Raw genomic sequence first — 14,748 nt, forward strand, 5'->3', positions numbered from 1 at the left:
CTCAGCGACTAAGATGTCGGGCTGTCCTTCTCCTGGGGCCGCCTGTCCCCGGTCAATGCGGGGGACGCAGGCAGCGATCAGGAGCTGCCCGGAGTTCTTCGGAGGCCGCACCTCATCCTGCGAGGCATCTCCGTGGAAAGTTTGCTGTCCAGAAAAGAAGGAACCCGCGCCTCGGAGGAGGAGTCCAGGCGCGGCCTCTGCAGCCCCACGGGTCTCCCGACGGCTGTGGGAGGGGGCGGCTCAGCCCCCAGCTGCTCCAGGTGGCAGCGGGTCTCGGCGGTCCCGGACAAGTGGGTCTCCCAAGGCTTTTCCCGCGTGGCCCTGCTGGATCCGTCTCTTGGTTCCTCAGCTCTTCTCGGTCTCTGTCTCTGTCTTTCTCTTTCTGGGCTGTTGACAACCCCCACACCAGGAAGTCCTGCCTCCTCGGGCCTGCTCACAGCTCCTCTCCTCCTCCTCCTCCTCCTCCTCCTCCTTCCCCTCTTCCTCCCCTTCCTCCTCCCTCCTCCCTCCTCCCTCCTGGGGCTCCCTGCCAGCTGGCCCCGAGCCAGGCCTGCCACAGCCGCCGATGTTGCAGTTGCTGCCGCTGCTGCGCGGCTGGGGCCCCAAACAGGCTGCCTTAACCCCACACCTGCTGGGCCCCAGCCGGGCTCTTTCTCGCAGGGAAGGGCTGGAGAGGGCGGAGAAAAGGGGGAGGAGTCTGCGGGGAGGCAGGGGATTCCCTTACTTGTAGGCACTGGCTGCCATTGGCCTGCAGACTGGTCAAAGAAGAGTTGAAAGAAAACTACCGGGGACAAGTCCTGGGTGCCTGGGTGCCCCTAAGTGCCCAGTCAACCTTGTGGTGCGTTTTGGCTATCACTGTCATAACGTCTCTGGTTTTCTTGGTAACTACATGAGAAGAGTCCAATTATTCCCTCCCCATACCTTTAAAATAGATGATTAAGAAAATTTTCAAACCTGTCTAAAAGCAGAGAAAAGAATATAAAGAACTCCCAGGTACCTAATAATGATCAACTCAGTCAATCTTGTTCATACCTACCCTCAATATCTCTTCCTGGATTTTGCAGGAGTATTTGAAATCAAATCTCAGACATGATCTTGAGATGTGGAATTTGAGACCCAGGAAGTCCCAAACGGCTGTCAGTGGTAGAGAAATATTCTGCCTCTGTGTATTCTTGTCCAGGTGCCATATACAGATACTCACAAAGACCTTAGAAGCAGTGACCACCTGTACTGTCTCCAGCCTCTAGACATTATGTATGTCTATGTAGTCATCTGCAGAGGTCTACCCCAGCTGGCCACAAGCATGGACCCTCCCCACCTCTGACCTTCCTACCTCTCCCATCTCATCCCTTGTTCATTGTGAAAGAGAAGGCATGCACACTCAGAAAAGGTCTACTAGTAATAGAACAAACCAAAACTCCAACTGCCAATTTCTCTCTCTTGGCTTCCCTAACCAACATTCCAAGGTGGGGATACTTTTAGCCAAAGCAATATCTTGAGGTTGTGTCTGCTTTCACTTGCAGGTTCAGAAGGAGATGAACAGATTCTAATTAATTTTTGTCACTTGGAAGGACCTGTTCTTGAGTATATTAAAACTTTCTCATTATCTTCTGAAGAAGAGAGATGAAGGGCTGGGGTTGTGGCTAAGTGGTAGAGCACTTGTTTAGCATGTGTGAGGCACTGGGTTTGATTCTCAGCACTGCATATAAATAAAGATCCACTGACAACTAAAAAAGTATTAAAGAGAGAGAGAGAGAGAGAGAGAGAGAGAGAGGGCAGATGTGGAGCTCTAGCTGAGGAAACCAAGGCTCCTAAGTGCTCTTGCATTTGACCAAGGCCTCAGGGCTAGTATTCAATGGAACCAGGAGGTATAAGGGGCCTGTCTGGACTCCTAGTGCTCTTTTCCAGATCCCTCCTCCCTCTGCTTTAGCTTATGAAAATTTCTGACCACTCTAAAAGGTAAAACAATGCAACCCCTGCCCGCTTTATATATTTGTTCTTTATATCTTTGTTAAAATGCAACTGCGTTGCTGTATGTCTCCCTTTGGCTGTAGTTACAAGGCCCTGCCATAGCCCAGGTACTGAGGTCCAGGAAGCCGCCTCCCACACGTGTTCTGCCCCTCTAGACCTCATCCTTCTCTCCCCTGCAGAACCCTCTCCCCTCTGACAACATTCTGAACACAGACTTTACTGCTAAACCTCCAGAACCTCCTTTTTTGGTGCTGACTCCTACAAACTATTCACAAGGAATCTTTGGACCCCTTCTCTGTCTCGGATATTTGGGATCATTGTGGACTTTTCCATGTGGAGGGTCCCTGGGATATTGTCAATCTCTGCAGAAATGTTTGTTGAATGAATATAAATTAATTCCTATTAAGGTGTAAAAGTTAAAGGACTCTTGTGTTTTAATGTATTACCTCTCCTAGTAGCATTTAATAGCCTTTAATATGTAGGGCCCTCGACTTACAAAGCACTTCCAGCTCCCTTTCTTCCTCCAAACCTTATTGAGGTAAGTATGAGATGAGGCATCTTTCAGAGAGGTTATCCAATTTGCCTAACGCCACACAGCACATCTGCAAAGACTGCCATATGGAAAACGGTCCACAGATTCCGGGGATTAGTACATGCATATATTTTGGGGTGCATTTTTCAGCCAGCTAAGAGTAAAACCGAGATCACCTTGAAGCTAATTAACCCTATGGCAAAGCTGTACTCCAAAGGAATTTTGGAGCGAGAGATTTCTCAGAGAACTGCTGAGAAAGGTCACCAAAGGAAGGCTAGGTCATGCCCCTCAGAGACCCCTGCGACTGCACCCAGGCGGTGGTTGTGGTGGTCCCAGTAAGAGACCAACCAACCCCATTGTACCCAGGTCCTGGCGGGCGGAGCCCGCAGAGTCAAAGGTTACGGGGAGGATGACTTGGATCGCGGGGGCGGATAGGCGGAAGACTTTGAGCCCAGACGCTGGAACAAGGTCCGGGCGCCTGGGAGGCTGCAGGGGGAGGAGGCCGACACCAAGTCAGCCAACTCTCGCTCGCTCCCGGCACCTGGGGGCGGCGGGGAAGAGGGGGCGCGGCCAAGGGAGCACGCCCCCTGCTGGGCAAAGTGGCCGAGCGTCTGGCTCCTGACTCTGGAAGCCCCTCTGTCCAGAAGGCAGCCCCCTCTGCCGGCCTCACTGCCTTACTGCACCCCGGGCCCGTAGCCGCAGCCTCGGCCCCAGACAGACGCCGTGCGCGGAGCCCCGGCGCGCGGGGTTCGCGGGTGGGTGCAGGACCTGGGCTGCCGCTGGGGGGCGCCGCTGAGCGCCGCGCGTCGCTCGGCTGGGGCCGAGGAGACCAAACCCAGCACCGCCCGGCCGGGCAGGGGGCGCTGGGCGGCAAGGATCGGACGCCCCTTGGAGGGGCGGGGTGGCACCGGACCCCCTGCGTCCCACGACCTTCCTCTGAGCCGCCCCCGCAGGCTCCGCGGTCCCTGTGCACCCCAACCCTAGCCTGGCGGTGCAGTGCAGCGCGACCGCTCCCGCTCCGTCCTTGGAGGGTGTGGAAGGGTGGGTTTGGGGCCGGGGGCGGGTCTGGGGGCGGACCCGGAGGCGGGGCTGTCTCTGCGGCAGGGCCCAGCTCTGCTCCCCCCGTCTCTCTGTCTCTCCTCCTCCCTCCTCCTGCTCCGGGCGGAGCCCGGCATGGGGGGGCCGGCGCCCGGCAGGCCAGGTACGGTGATGTAGAAATTGGGGAGGCTTGGTGCGGGGAGGCGGTGGTGGGGGGACAAGGGGCAGGGAGGATTGGCGGGGCGAGAGGCGGAGAAACCCAGGGCAGCAGGACAAGGGGAAGAGGAGGGGTGCCCGGGAGCCTGGGGCCCTTGGATGGAGAGAGGGATGAAGCAGGCCAGGTTTGGAACAAACAGGGGAAGGGGGAGGACGGCAGTGAGGAGGGGCGCTGGGAGGAGTAGTGAGGCTGAAGGCGAAAGGGAGAGTGTGCGTTTGGGGGAAGGGAAGCCCGAACAGGTATGGAGACTGCAGCTCAGAAGGTAGCTACGAGGCCAGACTGGGGACCCCCGGGTGGGATTGAGAGGCGGGACTGGAAGCAGGAGGACAGGGTCCTCCCAAATCCTGGACTAGGAAGAAGGTGATTTGGGCCATCAGCAAGGGAGGGAGGTGAAGACCGTTACTGAGAGGTGGACGGAGGCCCAGGCCCAAAAGGACTGGAAAGGGGGGGACGCCAGGGAGTGGAGATAGATTGGTGGGTAAGATTTCAGATGCCCAACCCCGTGCCCCCACCTTCCTTCAGCATCCCCACCCAACCCTCATGACCACCTCCCCACCAAGCCTCAGGGCCCAAGAGGGGGTGGCAAGTCTGACCCTTCCCCAGTAGTGTGCGATATATGCAGGTAGGCCCCGGGCATAACTCCTTGTCTGTAGGTGTGTCCAGTTCCGTGGCAGATTTGTGTGTGTCTGGAGGTATGTGTGTCTGTGGGTGTGTCGGTGAGTGTTTATGTCTGTGTGTGTTTGCTGCCCCGAGGTTTGTGTTTACCTATGCCCTTCTATGTGTCTGGCCCTCTGTTGTAGCTCTGGGTCTGTGGCTGGATGGTTCATTTGTTTGAATGTGTGTTTGTGTGAGCACAGAGTTGCTATATGTTTGTGGGGCCTATCTGAGTGGTGGGTCAGGCTGTATTTACACAGCATGGGAATCTGTGTCAATCTGATCTCTCGAGAGTGTGTATGTATGGCTCTGAACACCTTCATCAGGGTGTGTGGCTCTGGGTACACATATACTTCTGTATTTGTTTCCTGAGGTCCTAGAGGCTGTGTTGGGTTTTCTGTGCTTGTCTCTGTTTTCCTCTCTGAGGACCCGAGTCATGTCTCTGCTCCTTTTTTTTTTTCTCTTTCATTCATTCCTGGCCCCCACCCCCACCCCCCACCAAGTGGATCCGGGACCCAGGGAGGGCCGCCCCCCGGGCCTGGTGGCGCTGAGCAGGGACCCCCAGCCCCCACCTCCTGCCCCACGACATGAACCTCCTCTACCGAAAAACCAAGCTGGAGTGGAGGCAGCACAAGGAAGAGGAGGCCAAGAGGAGGTAAGGCTAGGGCCCAGACTGCTTCCTTGCATGTCACAACTGTGCCTAGCCCGGCAGCTGGACACTTTTGTCATTAGTGAGATCTCTGATCTCAATTTCTGTACTCAGTTTTGCATAGCTGGAATTGCACATACCTGTCCTGATCCTGCTCCTGGCTCTGCTCCTAGCTCCTGCCCCTGTCCTGGCCTCCTGGGTGCTTCCAGCTCTGGAGCACCCTCTTGGCTCTTCCCCATCCCCAAGGGTCCGAGTCATTCCTTCCTGACTCACCTCGGGCCTGTGGTCTTCTCCTTTTTGTCATCTGGGGGCTGGCTGCTGACTCTCCTGTCACCTGACCTTGGAAGGGGCGGGCTCCACTACCCTCACAGGGTCCAGGGACAGGGTCATTCAGGAGCCTCAGAGAGCATCCCTCTCGACTCTCCCCTGCTGGGGAAAATGAGTGACCAAGGGACAGGGTTGTGTGTGTGATGGTGGGGAACATGCAGGCTAGACCCTGCAGAAGAGCCAGGGCCAGGAACCTCTTTGCCCCCCACTCCTGCATCCTGGCTGGACCTCTCTCCTTACCCTCTGGGGACCTAGGCCTGGCCTTTTCTACCCTGATTCCTTCTCCACTTCCCATTGACTGCACAGCCTCTTGGAGCCTGAGTCAGAGCCACCTCCCCGCTCCCTTCTCCCTCCTCACAACTGTGGAGTTTAATTCTTGTTGTTAATTAGATTAATCAGAGCGATCGCTGCTGCGATCTCTCCCTAATGAAGGGTTAGTAGACAGGGCCTTAATGAGAGCCCACCCCACGACAGCTCTCCCCTCTTCCCTGCCAGCCGCCTCCCCCTTCACTCATACAGGAGCCCAGAGATAGTGAAAGGGAATGAGGGTGAGCGGAGGCTGACAGAGAGGACAGTACTGAGGGAGAGGGAGGAAAAGAGGGAGAAGGATCAGCCGGGGGAGGCTGCTCTGGCCATGTGGACAGCACACCCCACATCTGGGAGAGGAGGCATGCGTGGGGGTGGAGGCCGCAGAAGCTGGACTTGAGAAGAGCCCAGAGGCCAAGTGTAGGCCAGGGTGAGCATGAGAGGAGCCTGGGACTTATGGTGGCAGGTGTGTCTGTCTGTCAAGTGAGCTGTTGCCTAGGTTTGAAATTTCCCTCCCTATACCTGACCATATTTTAAATACCCAGGATAAGCCCAAGCTGGGGGTCCAGCCCCGGGGACACTCCCCTGCACACATAGTTACCCCTCTTTGCTCATCCCTTCCCTCACTAGCCTTTTTAAGCCTAAAAATTCTGCCTGAAGCCCCTATACCTCTGCTTAGACCTTCCCATTCCCACCCAGACTCTCTTCTTCCTGCCCAAGAGGCCACAGAACTACTGGTGCCTCCAGGGGTGAGGAGGGGAAGGCCCAGGCCTGAGATCTGAGGCCTGACTCTGCTCCACTGGGGTCTTCTCTCCCCAGCTCCGGTAAGGAGGTGGCCCCCGCAGGCCCGGCGGGGCCTGGGGCTGGCCCAGGACCTGGGGTCCGTGTGCGGGACATCGCCTCGCTGCGCCGCTCCCTCAGGATGGGCTTCATGACGATGCCCGCCTCCCAGGAACACACCCCCCACCCGTGCCGCAGCGCCATGGCCCCACGCTCCCTTTCCTGCCACTCAGTGGGCAGCATGGACAGTGTGGGGGGTGGACCTGGGGGGGGTGGTGGTGGTCTCACAGAGGACAGCAGTGCCCGAAGACCCCCAGCCAAGCCCCGGAGACACCCCAGCACCAAGCTCAGTATGGCAGGATCAGGGACAGAGATACCCCCCAGCAAGAAAGCAGGTGAGACACCCCCACTCTCCCCAGGGGAAGCTGGAAGATGGGAGGATCCATTCCCGGCCAGGGGAGGCCTCTGGGAGGGTTCATTCAGGGAAGAGCCTAGGAAGTGGAAGGTTCCATTTCCAAAAGGAATGAGGGGTTCCTTTTGGATGGACCTGAGATGAACCATTCAAGGGTGGGGGACACACACCCAAAAGTTTGCTTTTGAGAAAGGAGTGGTGGTCTGGGGGGGTTCAGGGGTGGGAGGGAATTTAGGGTAGCAGCTGTGCATTCTGGGGCATGCATCAGAGATTGAGAGCTGCCTGGTAGAAAAGGAACCTATAAGGACTGAAGTGGAGGGATGTGAGAAAAAAGAAGAGGCAGATATGTCCTTGCAGGTGGGTCAAGAGGTCATAAAGAATTGCCCCATTTACTTCCTCCATAGAACTCACAGTTTAGCTGGGGACAGTGGCTCACACCTATAATCCCAGCGGCACGGGAGGCTGAGGCAGGAGGATTTAAAGTTCAAAGCCAGCCTCAGCAACTTAGCAAGGTCCCCAGCGATTTATTTAGCAAGACCCTGTCTCAAAATAAAAAGGGCTGGGGATGTGGCTCAGTGGTTAAGCATCCCTAGGTTCAATTTCTCATACCAAAGGGGGAAAAAAGAATAATAAGACGAAACCCAGTTTATTTGTCATTTTCCCATCCTGTTCAGGCTCACAGAAGCCAACCCCAGAAGGCCGAGAGTCCAGCCGGAAGGTTCCTCCACAGAAGCCCAGGCGAAGCCCCAACACCCAGCTCTCTGTCTCCTTCGATGAGTCCTGTCCTGCAGCCCCTTCTCCTCGAGGGGGGAACCTTCCCCTTCAGCGCCTCAGTAGGGGGTCCCGAGTAACTGGGGACCCTGATGTGAGTGCCCAGGAAGAAGAGCCCGTGTACATTGAGATGGTGGGGGATGTCTTCAGGGGAGGAGGACGAAGTGGAGGGGGCCTGACAGGGCCCCCTCTTGTGGGTGGGGGCCCAACCCCTCCAGCTGGTGCCGACTCGGACTCCGAAGAGAGTGAGGCTATCTATGAGGAGATGAAGTACCCGCTGCCGGAAGAGGCCGGGGAAGGCCGGGCCAGCGGGGCCCCTGCATTGACAGCAACTTCCCCTCCACACCAGCCTCATGCCCTTCAGCCCCACTCCCACCGACGTCCAGCCTCGGCCCTCCCAGGCAGGAGGGATGGGACACCCACCAAGACCACTCCTTGTGAAATCCCCCCACCTTTCCCCAACCTCCTTCAGCACCGTCCTCCACTCCTGGCCTTCCCCCAAGCCAAGTCTGCTTCCCGAACCCCTGGCGATGGGGTCTCGAGGTTACCGGTCCTCTGCCACTCCAAGGAGCCAGCAGGTTCCACCCCAGCTCCCCAAGTGCCTGCACGAGAGCGGGAGACGCCTCCCCCGCCGCCTCCACCTCCTGCTGCCAACCTTCTGCTGCTGGGACCATCAGGCCGAGCCCGGAGCCACTCGACACCGTTGCCACCCCAGGGTTCTGGCCAGCCCCGGGGGGAGCGGGAGCTCCCCAACTCCCACAGCATGATCTGCCCCAAGGCAGTGGGGGTGCCGGCAGCCCCCCCTGCCCCGGCTGCCTTGCTCCCCGGCCCCCCCAAGGACAAGGCTGTGTCTTACACCATGGTGTACTCGGCAGTCAAGGTGACCACACACTCTGTTCTGCCAGCTGGTCCACCCCTGGGTGTTGGGGAGCCAAAGACGGAAAAGGAGATCTCAGTTCTCCATGGGATGCTGTGCACCAGCTCGAGGCCCCCTGTGCCAGGGAAATCCAGCCCCCACAGCGGGGCTATGGGCGCAGCAGCTGGGGTCCTCCACCACCGTGGCTGCCTGGCCTCCCCCCATAGCCTTCCGGACCCAACTGCAGGCCCCCTGACCCCTCTCTGGACTTACCCAGCTGCAGCAGCTGGGCTCAAGAGACCCCCTGCCTATGATAGCCTCAAGGCTGGGGGGGTGCTGAATAAGGGCTGTGGAGTGGGGGCTCCATCCCCCATGGTCAAGATTCAGCTGCAGGAGCAAGGGACCGATGGGGGTGCCTTTGCCAGCATCTCCTGCGCCCATGTCATCGCCAGTGCAGGGACACCAGAGGAGGAAGAAGAGGAGATGGGCACCACAACGTTTGGGGCAGGCTGGGCTCTGCAGAGGAAGGTCCTATATGGAGGGAGAAAGGCAAAGGAGCTAGACAGTGAGTGAGGAAGTGGGGAATGGGGTGTGGGGGGCTGGGGGAGGTTGGTGATGGCCTGGGGGATATGTTGGAGAGGTTATTTGGAAGCCTCAGCCCATTGTCCTGCCCTGTGTTTCCTGGAAGACTCTTCCAGGGAAAGCGGTGGGCAGCAGAATGAAAGGATGGGTCCCTGTGTGTGTGCTGGAGGGACAGGAAGATCTGGGATAGAGACCGGGTAGCATGGGGCCCCATCCTGCTCCACTCCTGCCCCTCCCTTCCCTGGGCTGCAGGGGTGTGTGTTTGTGAGTGTGCGCACACTAGGAGCTAAACACAGCTGCCTCCCAGCTATTACCATGGCAACCTATCCAGACAGGAGGGAGAGGAGAAGGAGGCCTCTACCGTTGCCTGGCAACGCAATGCTCTGCCAGGCCTACTCTCAGAGATGAGCTTAGTTCACATGCAGCCCTTCCCCCTGTTGCCCCTACCCCATCCCACTCCTTGGGCTCCAGATTTGGGATTCTACCCCTACTGGAGAGCAGTACCCCTGGTCTCCAGGTGGTCATTCTGGCCCTACCTGGGGCTGGAGGTGCCCAGAAGCTAAATCTAGGCTAGAAAAGACCTCTCTGACCAAAGAAAAGTGTTTGGAAGGAGTGAATATACATCATTTTCACCCCAGGAGCTGGTACCAATGAGTGGAAAGGGTGGTGGCAGTACTGGGAACCTGCTGGGAGTGTGAGTTAGGGAAGTTGAGATGTAGGGTCCCCCCATCCCTTCTGTGATTTGCAAGGAGGACATCCATGCTGACTGTGTGTGCCTGTGGGTACAGAAAGACCTCTCCCTGTGCAGGCACTGAGCTCTCCTTGTCATCCCAGCAGAGGTCGAGGATGGTGCCCGAGCCTGGAATGGCAGTACAGAGGGTCCAGGCAAGGTGGAGCGCGAAGACAGGGGCGCTATGGCATCAGGGATCCCTGTGAGGAGCCAGGGGGCAGAGGGCCTGCTGGCCAGGATCCACCACGAACGAGGAGGCCGAACAGCGCTGCCCATACCCTGCCAGACCTTCCCTGCCTGCCATCGAAATGGAGGTAACACTCTACCCACATATCCCTACAGAGATTAGGGGTGAGGGCTGGTAGAATTTCCCAGGGTTTGTCCTAGCCCATCCTCAGACTGTCAACTGTTCATGTCCATGTCTGGGCCCCTAAATCTTAATACCATGTCTTCATCCCCTTCTTTCCTCTGATGAGGTAGGAGCAGGCTGGCCAGGGCCTCCTCAGGGAATTGGGTTGGGGGGCACCTAGAGGCTCTCACCTGAATTTTGCCACCTCAGACTTCACAGGAGGCTACCGCCTGGGGCGCTCTGCCTCCACCTCGGGAGTCCGGCAGGCCGCGCTCCACACCCCCCGGCCCTGCAGCCAGCCCAGGGATGCCCTGAGCCAGGTGAGTCTTGGCTTTTCTTATCTGTGAAGGAGCTGCTATGGAAAGAAAGGCTCCAAAGGGGTCAGACAGGCTGAGGCCCAGGGATAGCACATTAAGGGTGAAGGGGTCCGAGGAGGCTCTGGCTCCCAAGATGGGGCCGCTTAAGATGGGCAGCAAGGCAGGACCCTGCTTGGACATCATTCAGAACCACCAGAAGTTGAAGGTGCACCTTTGGGTGATTTAGAGAAAGGACCCTCTGGGAGGACCACTTAGAAAAATGCATATTTGGGGAGACAGTTTGTAAAAGGGTCCATTACTCAGGGTCAACCAAGCCCAGCCTGGCACCAGGGCTGGATAAATGGGGTCGGGGTTGGATTTCTGCTCCCAGCTGCTCCATCGCCAGCAGGAGTGACAGGGGCCTGAAGTCCTTGACAACGCCCAAATCTTTTTTCCTTTCTCCCCGGTTTCCTGCACAGACCCACCCCGCGCTGCCGCTGCCGCTGCCGCTGCCACCCCAGCCAGCCCGCGAGCGCGACGGCAAGCTCCTGGAGGTGATCGAGCGCAAACGCTGCGTGTGCAAGGAGATCAAGGCGCGCCACCGCCCTGACCGCGGCCTCTGCAAGCAGGAGAGCATGCCCATCCTACCCAGCTGGAGGAGGGGTCCCGAACCCCGCAAGTCCGGCACCCCACCCTGCCGCCGGCAGCACACGGTCCTCTGGGACACGGCCATCTGAGGAGGGCGGGGCGCGGGGGCATCTTCACTGGGAGGGGGCAGGGCCCGCCAGGCTCTCCTGGGAGGCTTGCCTTGAGAGACCGAAGGACTAGGTGAGAGCGCCAGGGAGGTCCCCGGCCCTCCACCCTAGTCCCCAGAGACGCGGAGCCTGCCAGGCCCATCGGGGCGTAGGGTGCCAGCAGCACCCCAAGAAACTTGGGGGAGGAGAGTTTGCTCGTTGTTGAGGGTCTGAGCGCGGTAGACCCCTCCTCCTGAGAGGACAAAGGCCAAGGCATAGGGCGGCATGGGGAAGGATGGAAGGGGTCAGCGCTAGAAGGGGGTGGGTCAAACGGAAGAGAAAGATTAGAACGAGCGGGAGGGCTCTTACTGAGAGCCGGGAGTCGGGGAGGGGGTATTTATTTTGTTATTTATTTTAGTCTGGAGGGCAATTCTGGGTCCTTCTGACCTACTCCTGTGCAGGGAGAGGAGAATGGATGTCAAGTTTGCACTCTCCCCAATGCCAATGCCTAAAGGCCCACCATCCATGCCCACCCCAAAGTGCGGGAGGGGTCCGCTTGGGGAGCCAAATGACAGAAGGGAGGGGCTCGAGCGAGCTGAGGACCTCGGACTATTTACAGTATTTACAATTTTGCCAGAATTTGGTAGTGAGCGTGGCCTGCTCTGAAACAGGCATCTTATTTAGTTCTGGGTTGAGGGTCTAGTGCCAGGGATGGGCGGGATGATGGGGATGGAGGGAGATTTTAGTGGGTGGGGGGTGGGCAGGGTATTTATTTAAATTAAAAAACAAAACAGAAGAGCTGTCAGGAACTTTTTTTTAATTCCTTTCTTTTCAGAATAATATATTAAAAGACTAATGATCCTAGAGCTGACTGCTTATATTTCCCAGTGTGCTCTACCTTTTTACACTTGCTTCTTCCTGGGGTCCTTCGGCCTGCTGGTGGGTGGGAGTGGAAGGTTGTGCAAGGAGTGGTGAGCAGTTGTGGCCAATCACAGGGAGAAGCAGAGTTTGATGTAAGTCTGGGAATTAAGTCCTGCAGTAGATTATTAAGCATTTATTGAGCATCTAATGTGTTCTCAGTAATGCACTGATGCATAAGGATCATTCAGATGTGAAGTTTGCCCTCAACATCTTATGGTCAGGGAGAGGACCCCCCACCCCCAGACTACAGTAGCATGCTGCAGGAGTAGGAAATGAAGAGGGCTGGAATCATCCCAGAAGGCATCCTAGAAAATGGACCTTAAAGGACTGGCAAGAGGGCCGAGTCTGTTGTGTGGTGGTGGACCATAGGGTGCAGGAGGCTCTGGGTTCCATCCTTAGCATCACAAAAATAAAGAAAGGGCAAGTAAGGTTTGGTACAGAAAGAAGAAGGAAAAACCTAGAGGTCACAGCATGATTATTAGTGAACGGAAGATGGGGCAAGAAGTGTACATCCAGCTACGATGAAGTTCGTTCCAAAAGATCAGCCTCAAAGCAAGATGCTCAGGAAGGAATCCAGAGGCATCCTGGTGGGAGGCAGGGAGGAAGAGAAGTGGAGGTGTCTGGGAAGTGAAGAACAAGGAACGGTTGCAAGATGCAACTGAAGGAAAGCATCCTCTCGATGGTGTTGGAGTGGAATCAGTCCCATGTGAAGCTCAAGTCAAGCTGCAGAATTAGGGAAATAACAGTGAACAAGGAGCTTGAGAGGGATTTTGAGGGAAAGACCTTGAATGTGAAGCAGTGGTGAATATTTCCAGCTGAAAGTTTTCTTACCAATTAGAACACAGCTTCCATATGTCGTAGATGATGCAAGCAATGTCTTCAGGTGGTATAAAGGACACTTTTTAAAACTTTTAAGTTTTGTGCTTATTTTAGTCATGAAAAAATCACAGTTGGTAGGTTAGATACTTGTAATTTCATTGCACAAGTAAAGGATGAATTAAATAACTAATTAGTTAGTTAATTAATTTTGAGGTGGTGTCTCACTATGTTGCCCAGATTAGTCTCCAACTCCTGGGTTATGGTGAGCTGAACTTCAGCCTCCTAACTGGATCTATAGTCAAGTACCACTGTGCACAGGTCAAATATAGTTTTTGTTGTTGTTGTTGTTTATTTATTTATTTATTTATTTTGGTACTGGGGATGGAACTTGAGGCACTCAGCTACTGAGCCACATCCCCAGCCCTATTTTGTATTTTATTTAGAGACAGGGTCTCACTGAGTTGCTTAGCACCTCGATGTTGCTAAGGCTGGCTTTGAACTCATGATCCTCCTGTCTCAGCCTCCTGAGTTGATGGGATTACAGGTGTGTGCCATTGCACCTAGCTCAAATATAGTTTTAATTAAGTTGTTAAAGAAAATGAAATGACTAAGCAAATAAATAATGATGCAGGCATTATAAAGAACTTGAAACATGATGATTTTGAAATTTAGTTAGAGTTAAAGGTTAATTGATAATAGTTTGGGAGAGAGCACAAGACTGTGGACCTGGGAGCATCGACACAGAAATTATACTCAAGGCCAACACCAGTGAGCTCTGTAAGGAAGGTGGGTGGCAAGAATGAGAGGAAAAAAATGTCAGCAAGCATTGGCTTTTTTTACAGTTAATCAAAAAATTAATGGAAGGGAAAAATCCCATTCATAAAAGCAACAATAACTATAAAAAATCTAGGAGTAACTTTATAAATGCATAGAATTTATATTGGATCAATCAATTAAAGTCTTTTGAGTCAGTTAAAAGAGAAAAATTGAGGGGCTTGGATTGTGGCTCAGTGGCAGAGTGCTTGCCTAGCATGTGTGAGCTGGGTTTTATCTAAGCACCACATATAAATAAATAAATAAATAAATAAATAAATAAATAAATAAATAAATTTTTTATCAACAACTGATAAAAATATTTTTTAAAAAGAGAGAAAAATTGAGCTGAGGATATAGCTCAGTGGTAGAGCACTTTCTTAGCATGCACAAGGTTCTGGATGATCCCCAGCACCTCAAAAAGGAAAAATAATAGTCTTCTATCAAAAGGAAGACTTGAATAAGCAAAAATAATAACTTGTTCCTAGATAAGAAGACTCTGTAAAAAATATAAATTTTCCCATAAATTCAATGCAGTCTCTAAATCTCAAAAGGACTATTTGAGAAACTTGATAAAATAATTTGAAAGTTCATCCAGAATGATGAGAAAACCCAGAACATTCTGAAACAAGAGAGTATGGGGCAACCTGCCCTACCAAGTACTAAAACATAAAATCAGAGCATGCTGGTCCTAGCACAGGACTTGCATAATCCATTAAAACAAATAGCCCGGAAATAACCCCAGAATGCTCATGGGAATTTAGCACTTATATGGTAAAGGTAGTATTGTAAATCAGTTGGGAAACTATTAGTCAATAATTGTTTCTTGAACAATTAACCAGTTAATAGGGGTGGTTTTGAAAGTTACATCTCTATTTCATTGATTAATGCCAAAAATGCAAATGTAAAACAAAACATTAGGATGCAGCTCAGTGATAGAGTGCTTGTGTGAGGCCCTGGGTTCCATTTATTGAAAAAATAAATAAATGTT

At 54.3% G+C, this 14,748-nt stretch overlaps 1 protein-coding gene across 5 annotated transcripts; it reads left to right on the forward strand.

The window, feature by feature from the left end:
- The first annotated feature begins 3,559 nt into the window (after window positions 1–3,559).
- Window positions 3,560–12,070, forward strand: Nyap1 (neuronal tyrosine phosphorylated phosphoinositide-3-kinase adaptor 1). Of its 5 annotated transcripts, none has more exons than XM_021728546.3 (7): window positions 3,560–3,704; window positions 4,916–5,067; window positions 6,514–6,869; window positions 7,561–9,078; window positions 9,930–10,139; window positions 10,385–10,494; window positions 10,950–12,070. In XM_021728546.3, the coding sequence occupies exons 2-7, from the start codon at window positions 5,000–5,002 to the stop codon at window positions 11,205–11,207; spliced, it is 2,520 nt and encodes an 839-aa protein (XP_021584221.2). In that variant the 5' UTR covers window positions 3,560–3,704; window positions 4,916–4,999; the 3' UTR covers window positions 11,208–12,070. The 5 variants fall into 5 exon arrangements, with proteins under 5 accessions (XP_021584221.2, XP_005328510.2, XP_021584222.2 ...); XM_005328453.5 differs by having other exon boundaries at window positions 9,933–10,139; XM_021728547.3 differs by lacking the exon at window positions 3,560–3,704 and adding an exon at window positions 3,752–3,882.
- Window positions 12,071–14,748: the final 2,678 nt, after the last annotated feature.

The sequence above is a fragment of the Ictidomys tridecemlineatus genome, chromosome 10, assembly GCF_052094955.1.
Source record: "Ictidomys tridecemlineatus isolate mIctTri1 chromosome 10, mIctTri1.hap1, whole genome shotgun sequence".
In the NCBI taxonomy this organism is placed as follows: domain Eukaryota; kingdom Metazoa; phylum Chordata; class Mammalia; order Rodentia; family Sciuridae; genus Ictidomys; species Ictidomys tridecemlineatus.